This window comes from Microcebus murinus, chromosome 8 (genome assembly GCF_040939455.1).
Source record: "Microcebus murinus isolate Inina chromosome 8, M.murinus_Inina_mat1.0, whole genome shotgun sequence".
Lineage (NCBI taxonomy): Eukaryota > Metazoa > Chordata > Mammalia > Primates > Cheirogaleidae > Microcebus > Microcebus murinus.
This window is the reverse complement of record NC_134111.1, coordinates 37,872,329-37,900,096: the sequence shown is the minus strand read 5'-3', so window position 1 is coordinate 37,900,096 and position 27,768 is coordinate 37,872,329. Positions and strand designations below refer to the sequence as shown.

The 27,768-nt window shown below is 35.7% G+C and overlaps 1 protein-coding gene across 3 annotated transcripts in view; it reads left to right on the top strand.

Moving 5' to 3' along the window:
* Positions 1-7,676, top strand: part of CYTIP (cytohesin 1 interacting protein) — a 74,202-nt gene extending 66,526 nt beyond the window's left edge. For all 3 annotated transcript variants that reach the window (XM_076005554.1, XM_012745264.2, XM_012745263.3), the window contains 2 exons: positions 1,012-1,078; positions 3,481-7,676. In XM_076005554.1, the coding sequence (XP_075861669.1) occupies positions 1,012-1,078; positions 3,481-3,947 (534 nt within the window). In that variant the 3' untranslated portion in view covers positions 3,948-7,676. The remainder of the gene's footprint in view (positions 1-1,011; positions 1,079-3,480) is intronic.
* The last annotated feature ends 20,092 nt before the right edge of the window (positions 7,677-27,768 follow it).

The window sequence follows — 27,768 nt, the reverse complement described above, 5'->3', positions numbered from 1 at the left end:
CAGGCAAACCTGAGCTGTGCCCACTTGCTGGGCTTGGTGTAGGGACCTAGAATGGCAAAGGAAAAGGCGGAGGAGAGGACAGGGAACAGGAAGGAGAGTGAGCCAGTGACTGTGTCTTGCCAGATGTCTTCTATCTGGTTTGCTTTCAATTTCCATTGCCTCAGCCTCCCCTGAGGGCCAGGCCAGGCTTTGTGTATGATACAGCACCATACACTTCATTCCTACCACAGGGGGCTGCTCTCATGTGCTATTAAGAAGCACTTGCAGAGTCAGGGTGCTTAACAGGGTTCTAAGTTCAGCCCTCCCAGGAAGCATTTCAGATCAGGTCTGTTCTCCTTTTTGGTGTGGAACATAAACATATGTCCAGCAGCAGAAAAGATTGTGTTAGTGCCTCAGGCTTATAGGTTAATGATGATATTTATAGAGCATTTACTAAGTTCTAGTCACATTAACATTTAAAATATCAATTGAAAAACATAAACAAGAAACTTGTATGTAAGTTTCAAACACTTCTATTTAAAAACAAACGAACAAAACCTGCAACTCAAACATCTGGCCCATCCTGAACGGCCCAGTGGAGGTAGCAAGTCCCGGGTTCTGAACATTGTACACCTATTAACTCATTTAATCCTCATAACATTTTTGAGGTTTAGGTTTTATTATTGTCTTCAACTTGCAGATGGGGGAATCCTAAAGTGTAAATCCTTTCCTAAACAGCAAGTAAGTTTTTACAAACACAAACAGTCTGGTTCTATTTTTTAAAATTAAAAATGTATATATTTCACTATTTATCTTTATTTTTAAAGGAAAACTTGTTGGTGCTACTAGGTTATTTCTTCAGAAAGTAGTATTCCCAATATCTTCCTTTTATATAGTAAAAATCTTTCAAATAAATGGGAGGGCCAGAAAGAAAGGAAAAAAATATTAAGACAATTCTCAACACACAGAATCAAATCACTAGCTTTACTGGGGTTTCCTAATAATTAGCACTTTTCTTCTTCTATCTCACAGCAAACCTTGAAGAAAAAATGGGTGGAGTTCAGATCTCTGCAGTTACAGGAACAGCGCCTGCTTCACGGTAAATGCAGTTTCCTGTTCAGAAACCACACTAGCATTTCAGCCTTTCAGTATTTCTGCCCCTGAGTTGCTCAAGATTATCATCGTTACAAGAAAAATGTGTCTATCACCAATCAAGGACACTGGTCTGTGTTTCTTTGGTGTGCACACCGTATATTTGGAGGAGGGGTAAATCAAGTCAGACCTCCTTCTCCATACACACATGGCACATATGCACGTGAAAACATGCACACACACGCATGCACACACTCCCAAGAGGCACCTGGAGAGTTTAGAAGAGCAGTAGGAAAGATTACCTGACTTTCCTACTACTTCAGCAAACGAATTAAATTCCTGAAACTGAACACGACTCAGGGGCTCATTCCTAGAAGTTCCTAGAAGCTATTGAGGCTGGAATGGTTGCGCATTTCTTGGGCAGAGCTCCTATCATTTGTTCAAATTGTGCAGGTTAAGTTTAAGCAGAGAAATACTTTTTCATGCCCCCCCCAAACAAAGAAAGAGATGTGTAAGATTATTATAACAGTGAGCGCATAGCTCTTGCCATTGTGTGAATTTTGAAGGGAAGGTATGAGTTTAAACTTTGTTGATTTGCCATTTGCTGTGTGACTGGTGTAACCTGAAGAATGAACTTTTATGTACAAGTAATTCACTGAAACCACTAGTATGTGGGTTGAAACATAGGTTATGTCATCGTTAGATAACACCAAGCTAAAGTCTCTATTTATAACCTAGAATATCTGTTCAATAAAGGTAATACTCCATTTGTTTACAGAAAAAGATGCAATTTAATTTTTAATTAGGCATTAATTTATGGCCTAGAGGTTTGAGTTGCAATTTAGTTTGTTTTTTTTTTAAATAGAAGTGTTTGAAATTTATGTACAAGTTTCTTGTCTTTGTCATGTTTTTCAGTTAATGTTTTTAAAAATTCATAATAAGATTTTTTCGAGGTCTCAAGTTTGTTAGAGAGACGGAGATACAAAAACTCTGTGGCTTTTTAAATTCAGCCACCTCCTAGTTTTCTGCAGATGTAGGGGTCTTTGAGAAACCTTCGCCTCCACTTCTGGAGCATCTGGAATAGCTCAGTGATTACCGTAAGTCCAGAGGTTCTACAGGAATGGCCTTGTGTAGACAAGATCCTTAGGTCAGGATCTTCATAAGGTCACTGTTGTGCACATTTTTTGAGAGATTGTGGGAATTCTTTCATCTGCTTTTTCCAGATTTAGGGTAAACATTCGGTGCCCGAGATTCTACAAGGTGATTGCTCCCCAATCAAAAGAAATTCATCAGCTCTTTGCAAGATGAAACAAAGTAGGCTGTATTATCAGAAAGGAAAGCATTATGACTAGTAATTGCAGGGCTGGCTACACGCAACCTTGCAAATCAAATGGAAAGACAGTCTGTTTTTATGTTATCAAACAAGGGCAAAGGAGAGCAGCAGTAAAGATAATCACCACAAAATAAAACCATTTCCGAGCATGCAGTATTCTGTTACTTTTTCTGAAGCAGAGTCACCTTCTATTTATGTTTTTCTCCTGCCAATATCTTTATTTTATTTAGCAACATACTAACCAACTCAAGTAGTGAGGAAGCAGGTGGAGTACGGACAGGCTGTTGATGTGGTATTAACATTTGAGTTTGGAGAGCCAGGTGGAGGTTATTAAGAGTTGATGAAAAAAATCCAGCCAAGCAGATAAAATTCAATTTCTTCAAATAAATTATTTCTTATCAGAGGATAGAAATGCTTTCTGGGTACAATATCCTTCTAGAGCATTTAAGTATTCCAAATTAAAATTTGGAATATTGAGGCTAGAAGATATAGTTGCTTTAATTAACACCTGTCATAAACACCTTTAAATTCTCTGTTTTATAAATGTGTTTCCCATATACTTCAAATAATTTTATAATAATTTACAATTATTTTAAAAAGACAGTAACAATCAGAGGGACTAAATGGAGATAATTCATCAGATATCATTTCTCGGGTGTATTCCTTGGAGCCCCATATGTCTGAGAATTTTAATAAAAAGATTTCAGAGTCATTTAAGTTTCAGAAACAATTGTTTCATAGATTTAGAAGTCACACTGGCATACTGTCAGTTGGGTTGAGTATTCTCCTATGAAGTATTTTGTTTAAATTTAGTCTAACATTATAATTTTTGTGACCATGGAATCTTTTCCTTGGAACTTAGTCCATGAACAAAAGTTTGGGAAACCCTACCATGAGGTTTATCAGATGGCTTCATAAATGGTCATGAGTTCACGTGAGTAAAAGCTTGGTGAAAAGTATCTTCCACCCTCATTCTTTCTTGTGTTCTTCAAAGAGAAATTTTGGTGTACTGTATTTGTTTGTCCCGAGTGATGCTCAGATCCATTCCACAGCAGACTTTGTTCTCTGTACTCCAGGTGATGCAGCTAACTGCCTGACTTTGGAAAACATGGACATGGAGGAATTGTCTTTGTATGGAACCCTTCCTGGTCCAGGCCCAGTACTTGTGGACCGGAATCGATTATCCAGTGAGAGCAGTTGTAAGAGCTGGCTGAGCTCCATGACGATGGACAGTGAAGATGGCTACCAGACGTGTATGTCTGAGGACTCCAGCAGGGGCGCCTTCAGCCGGCAGACGAGCACAGATGATGAGTGTTTCATCCCCAAGGATGGGGATGATTTTCTGAGGAGGTCTTCATCAAGGAGAGACCGGAGCATCAGCACCACCAGCAGTGGATCTATGTCTCCCTTGTGGGAAGGTAACTTCTCAAGCATGTTTGGGACCCTGCCTCGGAAGAGCAGAAAAGGAAGTGTCCGGAAGCAACTCTTGAAATTCATCCCTGGCCTTCACCGTGCTGTGGAAGAGGAAGAGAGTCGCTTTTGAGGGGTTGTGGTGCCCTTTCAAATTAGCTTATTTCACAAATATCTCTAGACTCATCTAGATCAACTCCACCCAGTTTAGCGGGAAAGTACAGATGGATTGCTTAACTGACATCTCATTTCACAGTAATAGTGACCTTTATTTAAATTTTTGCATCATTGTTTTTGCTTCTTAATTCTTTTTTTAACCAGAACAGCTGTTCTAAGGAAACGTTAGGGAAATGAAGTAATAAGTTAGATAATATGACAAATTAATGCAATTACCACTCACTCTAATGCTGCCTGTGAAAGCAAGAGTAATATTTATTTTCTAGATTATTCATGTGGAAAATGGAGGACTTTTTGGAGTCATATGTAAATAAAGGAGTGACAAAATATAATAATCTGGGCTACCTTCCATAGGATAATTGGTAGGTTACAAAATCTTATGTTTGCTTAAGCTTAGTGCTCCTGGGAAGACTTAATAATAGGCAATTTTGAATGTTTCTGTTAAAATCTATGAACAGATTATAAACAAAGATGACCATCAGCCTTTTCTCACATCTATAGTGATGATAAAGCAGGAAGTAGTAGATTTATTAATATGAGGGTTCAGCTTCATGAGAACCATGGAAAGATGTGGACTGAGATGGGTGCTGATGAAGATTATAATAAGGTCTCCTTAATAGGCAGTCTAAACAAAATCAGTAGAAATATCATTTGTCTTGCCTAATTTGACTTTTGTTTTGCCTAAACATTGATCCTAGAACTCTCAGGATCCTATAGCGTTGTGATGATGATGATGATGACTCTTATTATTATCTTGCTACAAATGTCTAAAAACCAAAAAGAAAGTTGGGAAAGGATTTTCCTCCTGTAGATTTTTTCACATTACTTCCTACTTTATATTGTATATTCCAAATAGTTACCACCCCAGCAGTATTTTGTCTTTTCTGTTGGTTATGTTAGTATCACATTATTTCTAGTTTAAATCACTCTATATTTTATTCAGTATCTATTAAAGTCCATGATTTTTCTGTTATGGTGATGTAAACTATATTCATTAAACTATATTCTAGAGTAGACAATTTGGACTATGTAATAAATAGTCCTTACTGATTTTAAGGTGTGTGTGTGTGTGTGTGTATGTGTGTGTGTTTGGGAGAAATACAAATTAGTTGACTTTGAGTAGAATTGCTACACTTAAGTAAATTTCTGATTAATCTAAAGAATGAATTATTTTGAGGAAAAAAGAGGGCAGGATAAGGAAGGTTATAGGATAAGAAATAAATAAAAATAAAATATAAAAAGATTTCTAGTTGGAACCTGCTTCTGTCAGTTCTTTGAACTCAGAAGCATCCAGTGGACTTTGCGTGAGGGTTGTTCAGATGAAAGGCAGCGTGTGGCACCTTTCACAGAAACAACAGTAATCCTGTCTACCATTTCTGAATGCCTAGCAGGCTAACAGCACTTTACATGTGATCCCAACGGTAACCCTATAGCAGGTGGTTAGGCATACAGATAAGAAGGCAGGAATTTGGAGACGTTCCCATGGTCACATGGCTAATCAGTGGCAGGCCTGAAATTGGAAGCCAGTTGTTCCTGGCGCTAGCCTATTCTCGTCTCTTTAGATATCGTTTACTCTTCTGTGATTACCACAGTGCTTTTTATTCCACCCAGCAGGATTACTTAAAATTTATAATTGTAGATACTGCATTGTCTTTGGTAAATAGGAAAACAAACATTTAAGGTGACTCTCTTGGCCTCCATAAGTAAGTTTTCAGATACAGGCACATTAATACCTGCATGGTTAGCAACACATTTATTTTCAAAAGGAGCTTGCAAACCAGTTATGATTTAACTGGTATTGCTTATTTCTCATGATGGTCTAGAATTGTCATGTTAAAGATCTGCTTGTGTGAATGCAGCATTTCCTGTTAATTCTATTGCACTAAGCCCAGGGGAAAGAAATACTATATTTGAAAAAAGATGACTTGAAGTTTTCTACAATGTGGGAAAATGCATTGAGAATGACCACAGATCCTGTGGGAAAGCAAACCATAGGTTATTTGCTTTTCTTGTGGCTTTAGTACAGAAGTGTAATGCTTGCTCTATGATAGTAGACATCAAATGCACAAAAGAGGCAGGGAAGGGACAGAATAAGTATTACTGTAGTTTGCGATGAGAATTAGAATCAAGATTTAAATATGTTCGGGGAAAAAGAAAAACACTGGTTAACCAAGGTACAGGAAAGAAGGTCATGTTGATGTGCTCACAAGCTGTGAGAAAACTAGCATTTGTTTAGTGGAAATGTGGGTAAATTTCTCACAGCATAGCTTTTCAGGCTAAGTCTGACCTCAGTGGCTCTTTAGAAGAACCTTATGGTGCATAGTGACTCATTTTGATACAATTTACTGGGAAAAAATTGAAAAGTATTTTTTTTACCTGAAGTTGCCAAGTATGTAATATTGGTGAATTACATTAATTGACAGTTTGTTACAAAGATGCATTTTTCTAAAATGGCATTTGATAAATCAAATTTGAATCAAACATATTGGGAATTAGTTTATTATGTGGCTGAAGGGATGACAACATGTCAAACTTATTGGTAATACAGTTTTTGAAATGAATTTTTATTCATTACTTTATACTTTGCAATTCTTTTATATCTTAGGTGCATGATACAAACAATATTTAAAATCCCAGTTTGAATTGAAGAAATCAAACTTGGAGACAGTTTGTATATATGGATCACAAAGTATAAGTATTTATGAATATATAGAGACTAAATATATTAAATAATATATAACTACATTGAGCCCTTCAGCTCATGAAACTATTATTACTTTTTGTCTGTCCCCTTACAGAACTATGGGCTATAAAATCAAAATCTGATATCCTTCTGAAATAAAGAATGCTGTTCTTCAGTGTCCAAACTTTCTCTCTCTCTCTTCTTCCCTTCCTACCTTTCTACCTTAAAAGAATTGATAGTTTTACAGCAGATTTTTTTAATCCTAGTCTACTCTTGACACTTACTTCTTTGAGGCCCTTAAAAGGCACTACCTACTTAATTGAGGATTTGCACTAGTATTAGTTTTATATTGCTGTTTAACAAACTACTACAAACTTAGAAGCTTAAAACATATTTATTATCTCAAAGTTTCTGTGGGCCAGAGTCTGGGCACAGGTTAGCTGGGTCTGTTCAGGGTCTCACAAAGCTGCAATCAAGGTGTTGCCCAGGGTTGCATTTTTACCTGGCAGTTTGATTGGAAAAGGATCTACTTTTAAAAAGCTCCCTTAGGTGGTTGTCATTTTCTTGTGGCCATACAATTCATAGCAGCTTGCTTCTTCATAGGCAGCAATGGAGAGAAAAAGAAAGCCATAAGCAAGAGTCTTAAATAATGCAATGTAATCACTGGAGTGACTTCCATTACCTTTGCCATATAACATAACATAATCACTGGAGTGACTTCCCATCACCTTTGACACATTCTGTTTGCTAGAAACAAGTCACAGGTCCCACTCATACTAAAGATGCAGGGATGACATGAAGGCTTGGACATTAGGAGATGAGGGTCAGGGCATCATCTTAGAGTCTGTTTGTAACACCATTCAAGGATTTCGCAAACTGGATAATACATAAAGATACTGAGTTGTTTCTAAACCCCTTTGAGTAAAAATAAATGGTGACTGTTAACCACTGTTCTTTTTGTATAAAGAAATGGCAGCATTAAAGAATTTTGGAATTAGACAACCTGGCCAAGATTGTATATCTAGCCAAAAATCTGAGTGAGAAACTAAATCCAAGTCTATTATTGACCTCCCAACTTTTTTCCAAGGTGCATGGAATGATAAAAGAAGATTTGAAAAGAATATTAGAAAATGAACTAGTTACTTGCTTTTAAATTCTACTCAGGGAATCTGAATGTACTTAAGTGAATTTGGTGACTTTGTCATTTCTAGGCAGCTGCATCTTTATGAGAAGAGGACAGGAGGAACTCCACAGAAAAATAAACAGAACACTTACCATCAAAACTACAAAGCACAAAAGTCAGGAGATACCACACAACAAAAATCAGAACTCTAGGAAAATAAGCAGTTTGAAAGACTATAAAACATATATATCTTAGGAATAGAGGACAACTCCCCCAACTTGATAAAGATCATCTACAAAAAACCTACAGGTAGTATCATAATGCTGGGAAACTGGATGCTTTCCTCCTAATAGTAGTCTCAAAGCAAAAATGTCTTCTCTCACGACTCATATTCAACATTGCGCTGAAAATCTTAGCTAGTGTAATAAGACAAGGAAAGAAAATAGTATACAAATGGTAAGGAAGAAAAGAAACTGGATGATACGTTTTTCTATGTGGAAAATCCTTAAGAATCAACAACATAATAAAAAAAATCCTGAAATTAGTAAGTGGCTATAGCAAGGCCACAGCAAGGCCACTGAATCTAAAGATTTAGTGCAATCCCCATAAAAATTCCAGCAAGCTATTTTATAGACAGTAACAAATTGATTTTAAAATTTGTATGGAAAGGAATAGACTTAACATAGCCGAGATAATACTGAAGAAGAAGAAAGAACAAAGTTGGAGGAATTGCAATACCCTATTTCCAGACTTTCTATAAATCTATAGCAATCAATACAGCATGGTATTGGCAAAAGAATAGACCTATAAAATCAGTGGAACAGAATAAAGTACCTAGACATAGACACACACAAATATAGTCAATCTATTTTTGGCAAAGGAATAAAGTCAATTAAATGGAAAAAGGATAATCTTTTCAACAAATATTAATAGTTGTGGAACTTATGCACGATTGTATATGTTTCAGAGAAGTTAAATCAAAATGGATCATAGACAAAGATGTAAAACGAAATTCTCTAAGACAACATAGGGGAAAGTCTAGATTTTTTTGGGGTTGGTAATGAGTTTTTATTTATTTTATTTTATTTTTTTTTAGAAATAAGTTTTACAAATTTTAACTTTTCTTTCTATTTTTAGTAGAGACAAGGTCTCACTCTTGCTCTGGCTGGTCTCAAACTCCTTACCTCAAGCGATCCTCCTGCCTTGGCCTCCCAGAGTGCTAGGATTATAGGCATAAGCCATTGTGCCTGGCCCGTGATGAGTTTTTAGATAGACCAAAACGTTGATATATGAAAGAAAAATTGATAAATTTGACTTTATTAAAATTAAAAACTTCTGCTTTGCAAAAGACACTGTTAAGAGAATCAAAAGGCAAGGCATAGACTGTGAGAAAATGTGGAAAACAAACTGTGGTACATCCATACAATGCACTATTATTCAGCTATAAAAAGCAAGCTATTGAGGCATGAAAAGATATGAATCTTAAATGCATGTTACTAAGTGAAAGAAGCTAATCTGAAAACGCCACACACTGTATGATTCCATTCATATGATATTATGGAAGAGGCAATGCTATGGCAGCAAAGATATCAGTAGTTGCCAGGGGTTAAGAGTGGGAGGAGGACACAGAGAGGGTTGAATAGGAGGAACACTGGTGAGTTTTATATAGTGATGAAACTATCCTGTGATGTTGTAATTGTGGATACATGACTGTATGCATTTGTCAAAACCCATAGAACATCACAACACAAGGTGTTATCCTTAATAGATTCAAATTAACAAAACCCCATTTAGGAAGTTGAGGGATCCCAGAATGAAATGAAGCATGTGACAAAAGCAATCTAATTGTATTACAAATGTATAAAACAACCTATTTTAGAGGGCGGAAGAAAAGCTGCTGACCCAAGTCACTTTGAGACTGACTGGAGTCTGTAAAACTAAATGCAAAATAAACCACACATAAACATTCTACTCTAGTGGAAAAACATGCTTTCCATGTGAATAGTGATTAATAATTCTGCTACCACTATGAATATATACAGGAATTGAAGAATTAATAGATAAGTGGCTGATGATGGGAGCTGTATTTCTCACTGTTGGACTGGGAGTTTACAGATAAGCAAGAAAGGATGCATGTGGTAACGGGTTAGAGTTGGAGATGTCGGTATGTACTCAATATTAGCTTAATAAGGATACAGATGATTACATATGTGTTAATAAATATAGATATGAATATATACATCAGTTGGTTTACACACATATATTTCCTTGCTCTGTCAGCTGAGAGGTCTGGGAAGTAATGACACCCTAGCAGCAATGAGCACACCTAGCACCAAGATCTTGGTTTCTAATCCCATTCTTCAATAAAAGAAAGCATGGGTCCTTGGAGAAATGGCTTATTTTAGGAGCAGGGAAGGAAATGTACAAGAACAGCCTCCAGCATCTTGCAGTACCAGAATGTAAGAAAGCATTAAAAAAGGAACCTCATAAAGATGGGAATGTGTTAAAGGGACACAGAAGCCAACTGAAAGAGCTCCCAATGGCCAAAGATGGAACAGTTTGAGCAACAACTAAAATAGGATTAGGCTATCGCCCCAAATATAAAACAAATATACATTCATGAGTCCACACTGGTATAAATAAATAATGGATTACATAATATATAGTGGTGAAGAAACAAATCTCCTGTGCAGAAAAATCCCAAGTTACTTATGTAAATACTGAACCCTCAAGGAGGTGGAACACAACTCCCACACCTTGTGTGTGGGCTGAGCATGGTGACCTCTTTCCAAAGAGTGAAGTGCAATAGCTTTCAGAAGATAGAAGCAGAAGAAATATTTCCTAATTCATTCTATGAGGTGATATTACTCTAATTCCAGAACCAGGCAAAAATACTATAAGAAAATTATATAAACCTATATCTCTCATTAACATAAATGAAAAAATCCTCAAAAAATAAATTCTTTATTCTTTTATAAAAAGAATCACATACCACAACCAAGTGGGATTTATTCCATGTATGCAAAGCCTGTTCAACATTTGAAAAATCTGTTAATGTGATCTATCACATTGGCAGGCTAACGAAGAAAAATTACAATATCCTATCAATAGATGCAGAAAAAGCATTTGACAAAATCCAATGCCCATTTGTGATGAAACACTCTCAGCAAACTGGAAATAGAGAGGAACTTCCTGAACTTGATAAAGAACATCTACACAACAATCCTATAGTTAGCATCATACTTAAATGGTGAGAAACTAGCAGCTTTTCTGCTCAGATCAGGAGCAAGGTAAGGATGCCCCTCTCACCACTTCTTTGTAACATCATACTGGAATTCCTAGCTAATGTGATAAGATACAAAAGGAAGGAAATTTATAGAGATTGGGAAGGAAGAAAAAAATTGTCTTTGTCCACAGATGATATGATTTTCATATCATCTAAAAGAATCAACAGAAAAAAACCCCAAACCTCCTGGAATTAATAAGTGATTATAGCAAGATTGAAACATACAAGGAAAATATAGAAGTCAATCGCTTTCCTATATATTATTAGTGAATAAGTGGAATTTGAAATTAAAAACACAATATCATTTACATTAGCATATAATAGAAGTGAAATATCTGGGTATAAATCTAACAAATTATGTATTAGATTTATATGAGAAAAACTATAAAACTCTGATGATGGAAATCAAAAAACTAAATAAATGGAGAAATATTCCACATTCATAGATAGGAAAACTCAATATTGTCAAAATGTCAGTTATTCCCAACTTGATCTATAGATACAATGCAATTCCAATCAAAATACCAACAAGTTATTTGTGAATATTTATGAATTGATTTTAAAGTTTATATGGAGAGGGCAAAGACCAAGAATAGCCAACACAATATTGAAAGAGAAGAACAAAGTCAGAGGATTTATACTACCTGGCTTCAAGACTTACTATCAAGTTTCAGTAATCAAGACAGTGTGGTATTGGTAAAAGAATATATGTATTCCACATATATCTATATATAGAATAGAATAGAGAGCCCAGAAAAATTAATTAGAATCGTATAACTAGTCAGCTGATATTTGACAAAGGAGCAATAGCAATGAAATGGAGAAACATGCAAAAAAATGAATCTGGATATAGACCTTACATCCTTCACAAAAATTAATTCAACATGGATCATATGCCTAAATGTAAAATACCAAACTATAATACTCCTAAAAGACAACATATAGGCAAAAATCTAGATGACCTTGAGTTTAGGGACTATTTTTTAGATACAACACCAAAGAGACAATCCATGAAAGAAATAATTGATAAGCCAGACTTTATTAAAATTAAAACTTATGCTCTGCAAAAGACACTTTCAGAATGAGAAGATAAATGACAGACTGAGAGAAAATAACAGCAAAATACATATTTGATATAGGACTGCTCTCCAAAATATACAAAGAAGTCTTAAAATTCAATAAGAAAATGAGCAACCTGATTTTTAAAAGACAAAATACCTGTACAGACAACCCACCAAAGAAGAAATTCAGATAGAAAATAAGCATATGGAAAGATGCATCACACTATATGTCATTAGGGAAATGCAAATTAAAACAGCAATGAGCTGCCACTGCACACTTATTAGAATGACCAAAATTCAGAACACTAACAAGGTCAAATGGGAGGATGCAGAGTAATAGGAACTCTCATTTATTACTAGTGGGCATGCCAAATGGCACAGCCACTTTGGAAGACAGTTTGTCAGTTTCTTACAAAAGTAAACATACTCTTACGATGGGATCCAGTAATCACACTCCTTGGTATTTATTGAAAGGAATTAAAAACTTATGTTCACAAAAAAAACCTGCACATGGATGTTTCTAGCAGCTTGACTCACAGTTGCCAAAACTTGGAAGCAACCAAGATATCCTTCAGTAGGTGAATGGATAGACTGTGCTATATTAGACAATGGAATATCATTCAGTGCTAAAAGGAAATGATCTATCAAGCCATGAAAACACACGGAGGAAACTTAAATGCATATTACTAAGTGAAGGAAGCCAATAGGAAAAGACCACATACTGGATGATTCTAGCTATATGACATCCTGGAAAAGGCAAAACTATGGAGACAGTAAAAGGATCAGTAGTTGCCAGGGTTTAGCAGGGAGGGAGGGAGGAAGGGATGAACACACAGGGAAACTATTCTACATGATATTTTAAATTTGGACACAGGTCGTTATACTTTTGTCCAAACTCACAGAATATAAAATATCAAAAGTGAATCCTAATATAAACTATGGATTTTTAGTGATAGAGATATGTCAATATAGGTTCATCGAATGTACCACTCTGGTGGGATGTGTCGACAGTGAGAAGGCTATGAATGTGTGGGGGTACGGGATATATGGAAGATCCCTGTTCTGAACCTAAAACTGCTCTAAAAGATACAGTTTATTTTTTAAAAAAGAATTGTTATTGAAATCAAATGCTTATGGTGGGTGGAATAGCTTATCACATGTAGATAAAGAGAAAATTTGTGAACTGAAAGATTGGGAAATTACCATAAAGTATTTACTAAGGGGTCTGCAAGAGGTTTGTGGAAAAATGGGATTAAAAGATAAAGATAAAAATATGTAAACTTTAATTTCTCAAAATAAGCTCCATCAAGTTCAAAACACATTTGTAAGCAATGATACCAGCCATTTATTCTATCCCTAAAGAACTGAGGGTTCTTGGAATTTAACTATGTCAATGCCGTCTTTTTTACATTATTAACTGAAGAAAAATAGGTGCCCTTTACAGATTTCTTAAGAGCAGGAAATTTAAAAAGCCAGAAAGAGCCAAATAAAAACTGTGAGGTGGATGTATAATGATTTCCCATTAAAACTCTCAAAATTGCCCTTGTTTAATAACAGGAATGAGCAAGAGCATTGTCATGGTGTTTTCCACAATGGAATGGAAGGTACAGGGATTCCCATATGTCCCCTATGCCCACACATGCATAGCCTCCTCTTTATCAACATACCCACCAGAATCATACGCTTGTTACAACTGATAAACCTATATCATATCTTTATCACCCAAAGTCCATGGTGGACTCCTTGGTGAAGCTTTCTTGGGCATTTTTCTGCTAAAGATTTGGCTTTCTTAAAACACTCTCATAATAAGCAGATGTTATCATTCTTTGGCCCTCCAGAAAGTCAACAGGCAAAATGCCCTGAGCACCTCAAAAAACTGTTGCCATGTCCTTTGTTCTTGACCACCTGGATTTTGCTTTGACTGGACCACTTCTATCACTTGGTGGCCATTGTTTTGTTTATGCTTTGTCTTCGGGATCATATTGGTAAGGCTGTACTTCATCTCCTGTTACAATTCTTTGAAGAAAAGCTTCAGGACCTTGATGCCATTTGTTTAAAATTTCCACTGAATGCTTTTATTCTTGTCTGCAGCTGATCTGAGTGCATCGGTTTTGGCACCCACTAAATGGAAAATTTGCACACCTTTTAATTTTTCAGTCAGAATTGTGTAAGCTGAACCAATTAAGATGTATATGGTGTTGGCTATTGTTTCTGCTGTTAATAGTCAGTCCTCTTCAATTAGAGCATGAACAAGATTATTTTTTTCCTTACAAATTAATGTAGATGGTCTATCACTGTGGGCTTCATCTTCAACATCATCTAGTCCTTTTTGTGTGTGTGTGTGAGACAGAATCTTTCTTTGTCATCCAGACTAGAATGCAGTGGCATGACCACAGCTCACTGCAACCTTCAACTCTTAGGTTCAAGCCATCCTCCTGGCTCAGCCTCCCAAGTAGCTAGAACTGCAGACATATCCCACACCAGACTAATTTTTTTATTTTTTTCCAGAGAGAGAGTCTTGCTGTGTTGCCAGGCTGGTCTCCAAATTCCTGGGCTCAAGCAATCCTCCCACCTTGGCCTCCCAAAATGGTGGGACTATAGGTGTGAACCACCATATCTGGCCTATCTTTTCTCTTCTTAAAATGAGTTATACAATTATAAACTATTGATTTCTTTGGGTCATAGCCTCAACATAAATTTGATGTTTGTTCTTGTTTCAATTTTAGCAGAATTGAATTGTTGCTCTGGTAGAGTCTCTTTTCAAACTGATTCTTCTTAGTACATCAAACTAGATCTTGTTTAGATATGTTATAGTAAGTTAGCAAAAGTTGTTTTGGTGCAAAAATTTTTGAAATCCGTGCATTTTTAATAAACTTTTTGAAGTCCCCTCATATATAAAGTGACTGAGAGAGTGGAAGTATTAAAAATAAATCAAAGATAGGGGAGAGAGAATGACAAGTTTCAATATACATACATTGGAAATTCTGGAAGCATAAAATGGAGAAAACAGGAAGGAGGCCATCTTTGAAGAGTTGGTGATTGAGAATTTAGTAGAATTGACTTAAAAAAAAAACAAAACTCATGAGTTATTAGAGTCAGAAAAGGCTACCTCTTGAGCAGGGTGTACAAGAACAAACCCACATTCAATCACTGTAGTTGTAGTGGAACCATGGAATGCCAAAGTTAACCTTTGGTAAAAATCTTAAAAGTAACCAAAGAGGAAATACAGATTACAAGGAACAATAACTATGTTGACAGAATCAAGTCTCTAAAGCTGTAACACTGAAGGGGAGACCTAGGCACCCTAAATTCCCCATCATAAAGAATGCCACTTTATGAGACCTTTTGTGAGATTGTCTAACAGCTTTTCTATATGTACAATTTAACTCACTGTTGGTGGCATGTAAAATTTTCATATTTTGTTATATTTCTTTAGCTGTGTACAACTTAATTCACTCTTGGTGGCATGTACAATTTTCCTGTTTTCTTATATTTCTGTAATAACTAGATGAAGAAAATATTTATCAAAGGGATAATATTTTTGATTAGCAGTATTATGCATAGTTTCAATTTTCATTTGTTTATTCAATCATCTAAAAAGCCAGTGAACAATTTCTGAGCCTATTCTAATTAGTGGGATCTGTGTTAGAAACTCAAGAGAAATAAAAGTCCTACATGTTAATACTTAAAGTAATGTCAGAAGACAAATATTTATTATAGAATGACCAATTCTAAGGGAAAGGTATGCAATATACTTTAAGAGCATATATAAAAACCACCTACTCATACTAAAGTTAGAAATGTTATCATTATTTTACATATACTCTTCTGGGGACGAGTGCAAAGAACTTTAGTTATGTTATGACACTGAATCAGACATATGATAAAGGTAATTATAAAATTGTTAATCTAAACGAATCACTTGGATTTGAGATGAGCTTTTCTTTCCTTTATGACAATGCTGATTTGGTGATTGTGATCTGAGATCATTCTGGGCACGAGACAAACTCATTACTGAAGAAAGTGCACATGCCCAGATTAAAGAGCAGGGAAGTTTGGATAGTACCCACTTTCCTTTCCAATGGCTATTTGAAGAGGTCTTCTATTTTTTCATTTATTTCCTACCTGATTCAAACACTAATGGATGGAGAAGAAATGAGAAGAGGGATGGTATTTGCACCATTTGGAGGGTGAAATTCTATAATTACATTGGCTACAAATTGTGCAGGTTTAAACTAATGGATCAGTATATCGCTAAACTTTATCGTTGTTTCATATAACTAGTAGAGAAAACAAGAAAGAAACAAATGTATTACACATGCAATGGATTATTATAAAAATTGCTTAGTTATAATAACTCTAACACTTTTTGCCATCAATAAATGAGGTGTAAGTGAATTCTTAAATATTTTTTAAGTAAAAAATAGGAGAAACATAGAAGATGATAATGGGTAAGGATCTGATTCCAACTAGCTGTGTTTGAAGACACAGTTGTTATTTCCTCACCACAGTATGCGACACTTTTATTCTGAGTTTTAAAACTATAGACAGAACCACTAATTAAAAACAGGATGTGGGTGAACAGTCACGAACAAGCCTCTCTGGACGAGACATGAGCTAAGCTAGTGGTTCTGAAACAGCAGCCCTCAGTCAAGGGCTGGCTTGCTGCCTGGCAGTCACCTGAGGACCTGATTAAAGTACAGATTCCCAGGCATCAGGCCCCAGGGATTCTGTCCAATAGGCCTAGGTGGGTCCCAAAAATCTTTGTTTTAAACGAGATCCCCAGAGAATTCTCACATGGATAATTATGAAACCATGTTTTGGGAAACACTGCTCTAGAGGTTTGTAATTTCTCTATTAGCTCTGCTATTGGTAAAGGGTTGAAACTGTGAGTAACTAGGAAAGGAGTGTAAGAAAAATGATGAAAAATGTAAACACAACTTAAAGTGTCTTTAGAAGAAAGCTACCTTCTAAAAACTTCCTGTTAGATTTTTCATCGTAACTGTGAGAAAGCTCCACTCTTTCCAACCCCAAGCAATCGCTCTCATTTTGTGCACGTAACTCTGACCTCTAGTCCACTGAAGTGGAAGTCATTTGAAAGGAATTCCCACGATTCTCTTACCCCCAGTGATTTCTATTTCTTTTTCCCTTTTCCACCATTTCTGAGAAAAAGTACTGACTGAAGTAAATACATGTTTTTCCCACTTCCTCTATCTTCTTTACTTATCCACATATTTCTTCCCTCAGGCCTATAAATGGTTTCCATTTTTCCCTCTTCCAAGTTTAACCAGTAAGACCTGCTTTACTAGCATAATCAGAATAACGTAGCTCTTCGATATTTAAATTAATCTTATAAGTCCCTGATTTGCTCAATTTAATCATTGGAGACTAGCATTCATTGATTTTGTTTGCATCCTCTGTCTAAATGCCCTAAAACCCTGGGACCTTATTTGGTTGTACTTCCATACCTTTGAAAAGAGAAATGGAGAATTTGAAAAGCCACTAGTGGGCCCAAGTTCAGCTTCTGTTGCTGTCATGAAGTATCACTACTAAAATCCTGCCCTGCAGCATTCAAGGCACTGACACCTTTCCTGGTCTAGAGCCTTCCATATCATCGTATTTTCTTGGGAAAAAAAGTCAGCTTAGGTTATCTGGTATTTAATTCAGTTAAGAGAATGTGAGTTCCCAGGATGCCAGTTCTTTCAGTTTCCATGCACATGCTTAGTCTTTTGTTTTCAAGTCCCCTTCCATAGGGCATGGCTGAATTGGAAGAAGCGTGGCCTTCAGTCTTCAGAGCTTCTCTCCTTAATCACAAAATCATACTCCAAGATAACTTGCTGTGTTCACTTCTAGACTTATAGAAATTTGTCATAACTTTACATGCCTTAAATATATGTGCATATCTACAGATATACATATATTACATACATATATCTATGTATATGTATACATATGCATCTTCTCTTGATGACTTCCTCTTGAATCTGTTGCTGTATCTTTTTTGTTCTCTTAACAACCAATCTTGGAAAAGTGGTCTACCCATTCACTGTCTCCACTTTCTTCTGACCTAGTTACTCCTTGGTTTATCCTCTGTGATCTAGTTTTTGGCCCCTGACTCCATCATAAAACAATCTTGTCATTAACGACTTTCTAAAGAACACTGCTGTGGCTATTTATTAAACCTTGTCCTCTTCAGCCTCGTCGTAGACCTTGCTATCTGTGATTAGATTCTTTCCTTTATGAGATATTCCACTCTGTGTTCTCAATGCTCCATTTTCTAATTATTTTTCTGCCACCTAAATGGAGTCGTTTTTTAAGTTTTATCCTCTGTTCTCTACTTTTCCCTCTGCATGTTCCTTTCCTTGTGATTTTCATCTTCAGTTCCAACTTCAAATATCACTTCTGAACACCTCAACTATTTTCCCAGAATTCCCTGCTTCTAATGTGACTTTCTGATCCCGCCTGTCTCTGTCTCCACTATATATCCTGTATTTCAGTTGTGTTGAGCACACTCATTTTTTTATGTCTCTATGACTACAAAGATTAGGGAGAATGCATAAATGAGTGATGTGGGCTGGGTAAAGACAAATCATTCTGTAATAAACACGGATCCTCAGTGTCAGGACCACAGGGACAGGTGGCAACTGTGGGAAATGGACCAGCTCATGATCGGCTCATGCCTACTCAGCTATAGTGAGTTGTTTTCCAGGTTTTCTCATTTTTTAAAGAATTGATTTTTACATGATCGCTTGGCTTCTAAGTGTTGGCAACTAAATTTTAAGTTTTAGATAACATATGCAGGCCAAAGACAACATATTTGCTGGGCATATTTAGCCTGATGACCATTAGTTTGCAACTTCTGACAGAATCTAGACTATTGAAGAAACTCTCGACACAATCCATACTCTTAGACGCTGCCTTTTCTCACTCATGCTACACAATTGCTAGATAAATCTTCTTAAGGCTAAGGTGAACCACAGATCATGCCATTTCCCAAGTAAAATATTCCATTATTGATCAAATTAAGCACAAAACCTTGGCAGAGCTGTAAACACTCTCCTAGTCATAGCTTTCCTCTACACCCTTATCTTTCCTGCTTCCCTACATGTATTTCATGCCTCTGCACTGCAGTACAGACTTTCTTAACAGACCTCTACTTACCTCTCCATGCTCCCTGTTCCCTTGTTAATTCACATTTGATGTGCTTGTGCTTCTGCTCTCTCTAGTTGAGTTGTATATTATTCAAGGTTTGGTTGATTTTGTCCCCAATTGTACTTGTGATTTAAAAATTGCTTCTGAAATTGGGTAGGACGACATAAAAGACTAGAAGAAAATAGCAAAAATCCAAAATTCTGCACTTAGATTGTTTCGTAATGGTCTTTTAATTCCCCTTTCACTTTAAGGAAGCTGGGATGTTCTGGAAAATGCTTTATACAAGAATGATGATGTTGGAATTCCAATGAGTGGACCCATACTCAAAGAAGAGAAGTTGGCTCTAGGGCAAAATGTTGGTAAATGAATCTACACCTATATATTAATATTTTAGATTAAAATAAAATGTTTTCAGGTATATACACTATTTTATGATTACCCACTTTAACTGACTTTGCAGATTATCCACTATGTGTCAAAATGATTTGGGGTCGTATTTGATATTTTGCACCTTCACTCCACTATCAAGCTTGCTGGACATTAAAGTTTTATGTTGTTCTATCAGTCTATAGGTCCCCCTCTCTTCATTTCTAATTTTTTGAAATCCAACCCATCATTTTCACATTGGCTTGAATGTCACCCTCAACACCACATGTGCAAATATATATATATGCATACGCATCTATACCCACACTCACAATTTTCCCCTTGATTTCTCCACTTTTATATGAGCTCTCCATCCTTTACACATCCTTGTTATTTATGCTTCTCTTTCCTAATAGGGCTGATTATATTCCTCTTTCCTGTAATGTATAGTCATTACTGTTCTTATCTTATGCTTCTGAAAATGCCACATTCTTTGAAGGCAGATTTGTGTACTTACTCATATCTGTGTTTTTCACAATGCGGAGCATTGAAAATAGCACCTAGGAAGTACTGAGACCAGCTTGATTTCTTGTACCCCCAAATTCTTCCCTCTCCTCTCACTTGAGATCAAATAATGCTGAGGCTCATCTAGCCCTCTGACTCAGTGCTCAAACCTAAGGGTAATCAGAGGTTTTTGAATGGATTATATTTAAATACTTAGAAGACTTGGAATCTGTCTCAGAGCTTGCAGGCCAGTTATAATAAACGAGTTTCTCCAATCTCTTTGTCATTGGAGACGGCACATTAACCAGCTCTTGGTAAAAAGATAAACTGAAATTAGAAGTGGTATATTGCCAGGCCAGTGCAATGTGATGATGTTCATGTTGATGTTCATTGCTTTTAGAAAAATCTTTGGATTTAATGTGTGATCATGTTTGCAGTATCTATGCTGATTTTACATTCTAGGGATTATAAGAAAATCCATTTGCTTTATCTTTGTGTAATTGGAGAGCCTTGATTGTTGTTATTTTAGGGGGAAGAATATCACAGTCAAAATGGTCCAAAAGATATATATTGACATTTGTGTCCCAAGACCCCAACATGTAAAAATGCAATGTACACATCACTAAGCATGAAATAGACAAAAAAAATTGGCAGTCATTATAGAAAGCAATAGAAATATGTTTGCCCTTTGGGGTTATTTTGGAAAGAAAACATAATTTGAAAACGTCAGGTTTATAAGAGCAAAATCCCCTTGTGAGGTGCCAGAACAGGGAACATGCTTAACAGGAGTCAATCATGGATTACCAAATGTCCTCAAATGAGAGCATTCATGAGCGTAGTTGCCTGGCAGTGACAAAACAATTTTAATGTATTTATTAAATCAAATTAAAAATGTTCTCATTTAACTCCTACTCACTTCCTCAGAAGTATTGTTGTTAACACTTTAGTAAGTTTTCTTACTGTTCTTTGGGCATTTATATATGCATATGAACCAATTATTTAGTATAATATATTTACATAAACTGAATTATATATAACGCTGTACAACTTAATACTTTAAATTTCATCATATGAAAAGATCTCTTCTTTGTTTTCTCATGTAAAAGCTATCCTAGTAGGATAGTACATTTTAGGATCACAGTCCTTTCTCAAGATGGTAATAAATATTAGTTGCTATTTTGGCTTCTAGTTTTGCAGGTAGACAATTCAAAGCCACTTTGTTTCTCTTGTAAAGTGTTTTTTAAACTATTTATTCCTGGAATCAAAAATTTCACCTATCTATCAGACTAGGAGTGTGAGTTGTATGTTTTTCATATTAAACAAGTCTAGATTGGTCTGAAAAATTAATCGTTTTCATCTTAATGATGGTTTGTTTCTATTTTTGTTTTAGTGATTATTACTTTTATTCCATCTCTATTTCATCTTTTTTCTCTTTTTACTGAATCCTTTCTTTATATAATTAAAAAATATGAGTATTCTATTCTTCAGGGTTTTTTAAAAATCTTTTTTTCCCCTGATTTTCATTTTTTTCCTCCATTTTTACTTTGTTTACGATCTTCACAAATCAAGATCTATTTTCCTCTTCAATATATCTCTTTATTTTTAGCAGAATTCAGAATCAAAATTTTAATATCTAGAGCCTTTTAAAATTTAAATTACATATCATATTTTCACCTTACATTATTTATTTCATTTTTGAAAATCTCTTCTAATTAGTATATTAACTCTATCTTAATAACAGTCCTCTGTTCATGTGATCACATTCATTCTGATTTTCTTATTCCTTGCCCAGGTAGTTGCAGATATCCAATTTCCCCTCCCCCCTACCCTCTCTATCCCATTTGAGGCTTAAGATTATCCACAACTTTCTAGTACTGGTTATGGTTATTACTCTTTTCTTATCTGAATGATTTCTATTTTATCATTATAGCCCTATAGACCATCAAGATAATATTAGCCTTATGGATTCAATTGAGGAGTATTTGCTCTTTTTCTATTCTATTGGAGAGTTTGTGAAAGATTGGAATAATCTTGACATTTGTTGAAGGCTTGGTAGAACTTTGTTTCATGAAAGCTTGGTAGAACTGTAAAATTATCTGGGTCTATTTATCTTGTAGAAGAATTTTTAAAATTTGATTTTAAAATTTGATTGGTCTACTAATTATAAGATTGTTTAAGAATTCTTTTTCATCCTGAGATGGTTTTAGTAGTTTATATATTTCTAGGCTTTTCATATTATGTAAGTTTTTAAAACTTTTACCATAATACTCTTCATGGTACCATTCTGTTTTTTAAGTCTGCTGAATATTTAATTATGTTATCTTTTAAAAATTTCCTATTTTTTTGTTGCAGCTATTGCAAATGGTATCAAGTTTTTTATTTGATTTTCAGCTTGCCTGTTAATATCATATAGAAATTCTACTTAATTGTGTACATTGATTTTGTAATCTGAGACTTTACTGAATTCATTTATCAATTCTAGGAATCTTTGAAGGAGTCTTTGGGATTTTCTAGATACAGAATCATACCATAAGCAAAAAGCAATTGTTTGACCTCCTGTTTCCCAATTTGGATACCCTTTTTATCTTTCTCCTGTCTGATAGCCCTGGCTAGGACTTCCAATACTATGTTAATAAACATGTTGACAGTGGGCATCCTTGTTTTGCTCCACTCCTTAGGTGAAACACTTTCAATGTTTCTCCATTTTCAGTATTATGTTGGCTGTGGGTTTGTCATGTGGCTTTTATTATTTTGAAGCATTTTCCTTCTATGCCTAGTGTGTTAAGGGTTTTTCTCATGAAGGGGTGATGCATTTTATTGAATGCTTCTTTTGCATTTATTGAGATGATCATATGGTTTTAAATTCTGTACATGTGATGAGTAACATTTATTAATTTGTGTATGTTGAATCATCCTTGCCTCCCTCAGATGAAACCCACTTGGTCATGGTGCATTATTTTTTTGATGTGCTATTGGATTTTGCTAGTATTTTGTTGAGGATTTTTGCATCTATCTTCATGAGGGATATTTTCTTTTATTGTTGTGTTCTTTCCTGGCTTTGATATCAGAGTGATGCTGGCTTTATAAAATGAGTTAGGGAGGATTCCTTCCTTCTCAATATGTGGAACAGTTTTAGTAGAGGAAAGCCAATTCATCTTCGTAGACCTGATAGAATTTAGCTGTGAATCCATCTAGTCCTGAGCTGTTTTGTGTTGGAAGATTTTTAATTACTGATTCAGTCTTGCTACTCATTATTAGTCCATTCAGAATTTCTGTTTCTTCCAGATTCAGGCTTGGGAGTTGTGTGTTTCCAAAAATTTATCCATTTCCTCTAAATTATCTAGTGTGGGTGCCTAGAGGTGTTCACAGTAGTCTTGGGTGATCTTTGTATTTCTGTGGTATCGGTTGTAATGTTTCCTTTTTCATTTCTGATTGGTTTTATTTCTTTTCTTGTGTGATCTACTGCTAAGAGTTGGTGATTGAGTTTATCTCTTCCTAGTTAATCTAGTCAGTGGTCTATCAAGTTTATTTATCTTTTCAAAAAACTAACTTTTTGATTGAAACTTTGTGTTTTTTTGTTTCAATTTCATTTAGTTTTGTTCTGATCTTTGTTATTTCTTATCTTCTACTTTTAGGTTTGGTTTGTTCTTGTTTTTCTCTTTCTTTGAGGCATGACCTTAGGTTGTTAATTTGTGATCTTTTTGTATATTTGATGTAGGCATTTAAGGCTATGAACTTTCCTCTTAGCAGTGCTTTTAGTGTATCCCAGAGATTTAGGTAGCTAGTGTTGCCATTGCCATTCAATTCAAAAAATTTTTTGGTTTCCATCTTGATTTCCTCATTGACACAAAGATGGTTCAGCAGGAGGTTGTTTAATTTCCATGTATTCATATAGTTTTGAGGGTTCCCATTGGAATTGATTTCTAGTTTTATTCTACTGTGGTCTGAGAAGACACGTGGTATGATTTTGATGTCTTTAAATTTGCTAAGATTTGTTTTGTGGCCTACCATATGGTCTAAGTTAGAAACTATTACATGTGCTGATAAGAAGAATGTATATTCTTTAGTTTGGGGTAGAATGTTCTGTAAATGTCTGTTAGGTCCATTTGTTCTAGAGTCCAATTTAAGTCCAGTGTTGCTCTATTGATTTTCTGCCTTGATAATATACATTAATAAGGAGGTGAAAGATCTCTACAAAGAACTATAAAACACCGATTAAAGAAATGGTAAATAACAGAAACAAGTGGAAAGACATCCCATTGGATTGGAAGAGTCAATATTGTTAAAGTGTTCATACTGCCCAAAGTGACTTATGGATCGAATACAATTTCCATCAAAATACCAATATCATTTTTCACAAAACGAGAAAAAAAAAATCCTAAATATCACATCGAATCAAAAAAGACCTTGAATGTCCAAAGAAATCCTAAGCAAAAAAATCAAATCTGGATGAATCGCACTATATAATACAACTTCAAGTTATGCTACAGTAACCACACCCTCATGGTATATAAATGCAGACACATAGATCAGTGGAACAGAATAGAGAACTTAGAAATAAAACCATATACCTACAATCAATTACTCTTTGAAAAAGCAGACAAAGGTATACACAGGAAAAAGGGTGTCCTATTTGATAAATTGTGCTGGGAGAATTGGATAGCCATATGCAGAAGAATGAAATTGGATCCGTACTCTTACCATATACAAAAATTAACTGAAGATGTATTAAAGACTTAAATTTAAGACCTGAAATTATGGAAGAAACCTGGGTAGAACTCTTCTGAACATTGGTCTACGCAAAAAAAATTATGATTAAGACCCCAAAAGAAAATATGATAAAAACAAAAATAAATAAATGGGACTTAAAATAAAAAGCTCTTCACAGCAAAAGAAATAATCAACAGAGTAAATAGACCACCTAAATAATTGGAGAAACTATTCCAACACAAGACTAATATCTAGAATGTACAAGGAACTCAAACAACACAGCAAGAAAAAAAACCAACCCCATTAATAAGTGGGCAAAAGACATGAAAACACATTTTTCAAAAGAAGAGATACAGGGGCTCGGTGTGGTGGCTCACACCTGTAATCCTAGCACTCTGGGAGGCCGAGGTGGGAGGATCGTTTGCGCTCAGGAGTTTAAGACCAGCCTGAGCAAGACTGAGACCACGTCTCTACTAAAAAAAATTGAAAGAAATTAGCTGGAAAACTTAAAATATATATATATATATATATATATATATATAAATTAGCCGGGCATAGTGGTGCATGCCTGTAGTCCCAGCTACTTGGGAGGCTGAGGCAGGAGGATTGCTTGAGCCCAGGAGTTTGAGGTTGCTGTGAGCTAGGCTGATGCCACGGCACTCTAGCCTGGGCCAAAAAAAAAAAAAAAAGAGATACAAATGGCCAAGAAATACATGAAAATGTGCTTAGATATCTAGGTCCCCCAGTATCCACTGGCTCCCTGTGGCTTCCACAGTCTGGGCTGGAGTTGGTAAATATTTGTGTGGGGATAAGCAAGATGAAACCTGAAGAGTTAAAGCCCCTTGGGGAGGACAAAGATGCATGCTGGGTAGAGAAGCTGTATGGTGCCTGCCATCCCTGCTCAGGTCTGTGGTGATAGGAGCACCCCAGGGGTGCTGGAATCCTAGTGCTTTGCATATAAGAAGCTCCCAGTTCATTGGCCATAACAGCTTTTGGGCTCATGGGGGTAGAAATTCTCTCCAGTAGCTTGGAAACTTGCTGACTGTCAGAAATCGGAGGGTGGGAGAAACAAATTGTTCCATCCACAATTTTTGCTAGACTCCAAGCCTCTGAGGGGTTGATCTCTGCCAATACTTTGCTCCTTCCTGCTCTGCTCTGCATCTTCTTCCTGTGGAGTCTCTTGTAGATTCTGGCACACTCTTCCCTCAGAATCACATTTGATCTATGTTTGTTTGTTTTTGCTCTTTCATCTAAAACTTTCCCTTCTTACTGAGATGCTCTGGCAGCTAGTGTCTCTGGTCAGCCATCTTACCCCTCTATTTCTGTTCTTTCATTGGATGTCCTTGAACTTGCACGTACCATGGACACAATGATTTAGCAAAGTCTGAAGTTGATAAAAACAATTAACCTCTTCTTTTGAAGGAGGCGAGGATGTTACCTCTGATCATTCTCTTGACTTACATGTTACTGTTTTCCAGTATTTCAATTCTGTCTTTCCAACCATACAAATTAAATATAATAATAGATGTTATTTTAAAAGGACAACATTTATTGCTGTCATCTTTATTAATGTCTCACTACTTTTTATTGTATTTCAGTCCTTTTAAGATCATTTCTTTCTTCCTAATATTGATCTTTTAAAAGATCATTCACTAAAAATGTAGTGGTGAACTCTTTCTTTAAAATAAAAAAAAATCTTTATTTCTACTTTTCAGAAGGGCCCAGGCTTAGTGTCATGACTGCAGAGCTTTTATTAGTATTTTTTTCCAGGGAGTCCTACCTTTATAGCTCACTATTCTTTTTCTGGGTCACTTTTTTGTTTTGTTTTCATTTGCTTATTTTGTTTTGCAATTGCTCTTTTGTAAGAATAGTTGTGCTATAAAAGTTATTGTTGTTATGCTTTATCCAGAATCTAGTTGTGTTGTAGTTTGAGTGACCTTCATAGTTTCTTGTTTGCCATACTGCTAGAAGTTTCTGGCTCTGTTTTTACCAGTATCTGTTATTTTTCCTTTTTTCTAACATGGCATTTCTTTCTCCAGTAGGTTATTATTTTCATATAATTTTATGAGCTGTGCCAGCTTACTTTTCATTTGCTTCTTGATATCTATCTATTTATATATATGTATTTGTGTATATATAAATATACATATGCATATTTCTTGATCACCTGTAGCTCTTCATCAAATCCCTTGTCATAGCTCATAATCCCTTTAATTTTACAATAGCATGAAGTAGTGTAGCTTTATTTTCATCTATTTCTTAGTGTACTATTTTATTTGACCTTTCGCTTGTCCTTGTTTATTTGTTCATTTTTAAAAAGTTTGTAGCTTCTGGTTGAGAGTCTCAAGTTGAAATGTTTATGTTCATTGCTCTTGTTGAATGGGAATTTAATATGTTCCTGACCTTTGATTAAAAGCAGAGTGGAAAAGCACCATTGGCCTGAGCTGAGGCCAAGGGTAGCTGCAGTTCAGGAATGCTACCTCACCAATCCTCCTCATCAATTCAACATCCTTTTCTAGCCCATTTCCTTTCAGCGTAAGCAGGTGAACAAGTGAGAGGCCATCTTGGGTTTCAGCAGAGCCTCTTAGCTTACCGGAGTCTTAGAAGTGATCGTTCTGGATTTACTTCTGCTCAGCTGCATTTGTATTTAACTGCAAATCTATTCTTTGTTTCTCGTTTATTCTTCTCCTCCTCATGTTACCTCCAGAGAGTTTCTGAGGTCAGGTATCCCAGCCTCAGAGCAGTTTCTCCTATGCTATTTGTGGTGTTGACTTTGACATTTTAGGGCTATCCCCTGAGTCTTTGTGGACTCTGCATGCCCTTCTTCCTCCTTATTTCATAAAAAATGTCATTGGAAGGGTCTTTAGAGATCTTCTGTCTTACTGTGAGATG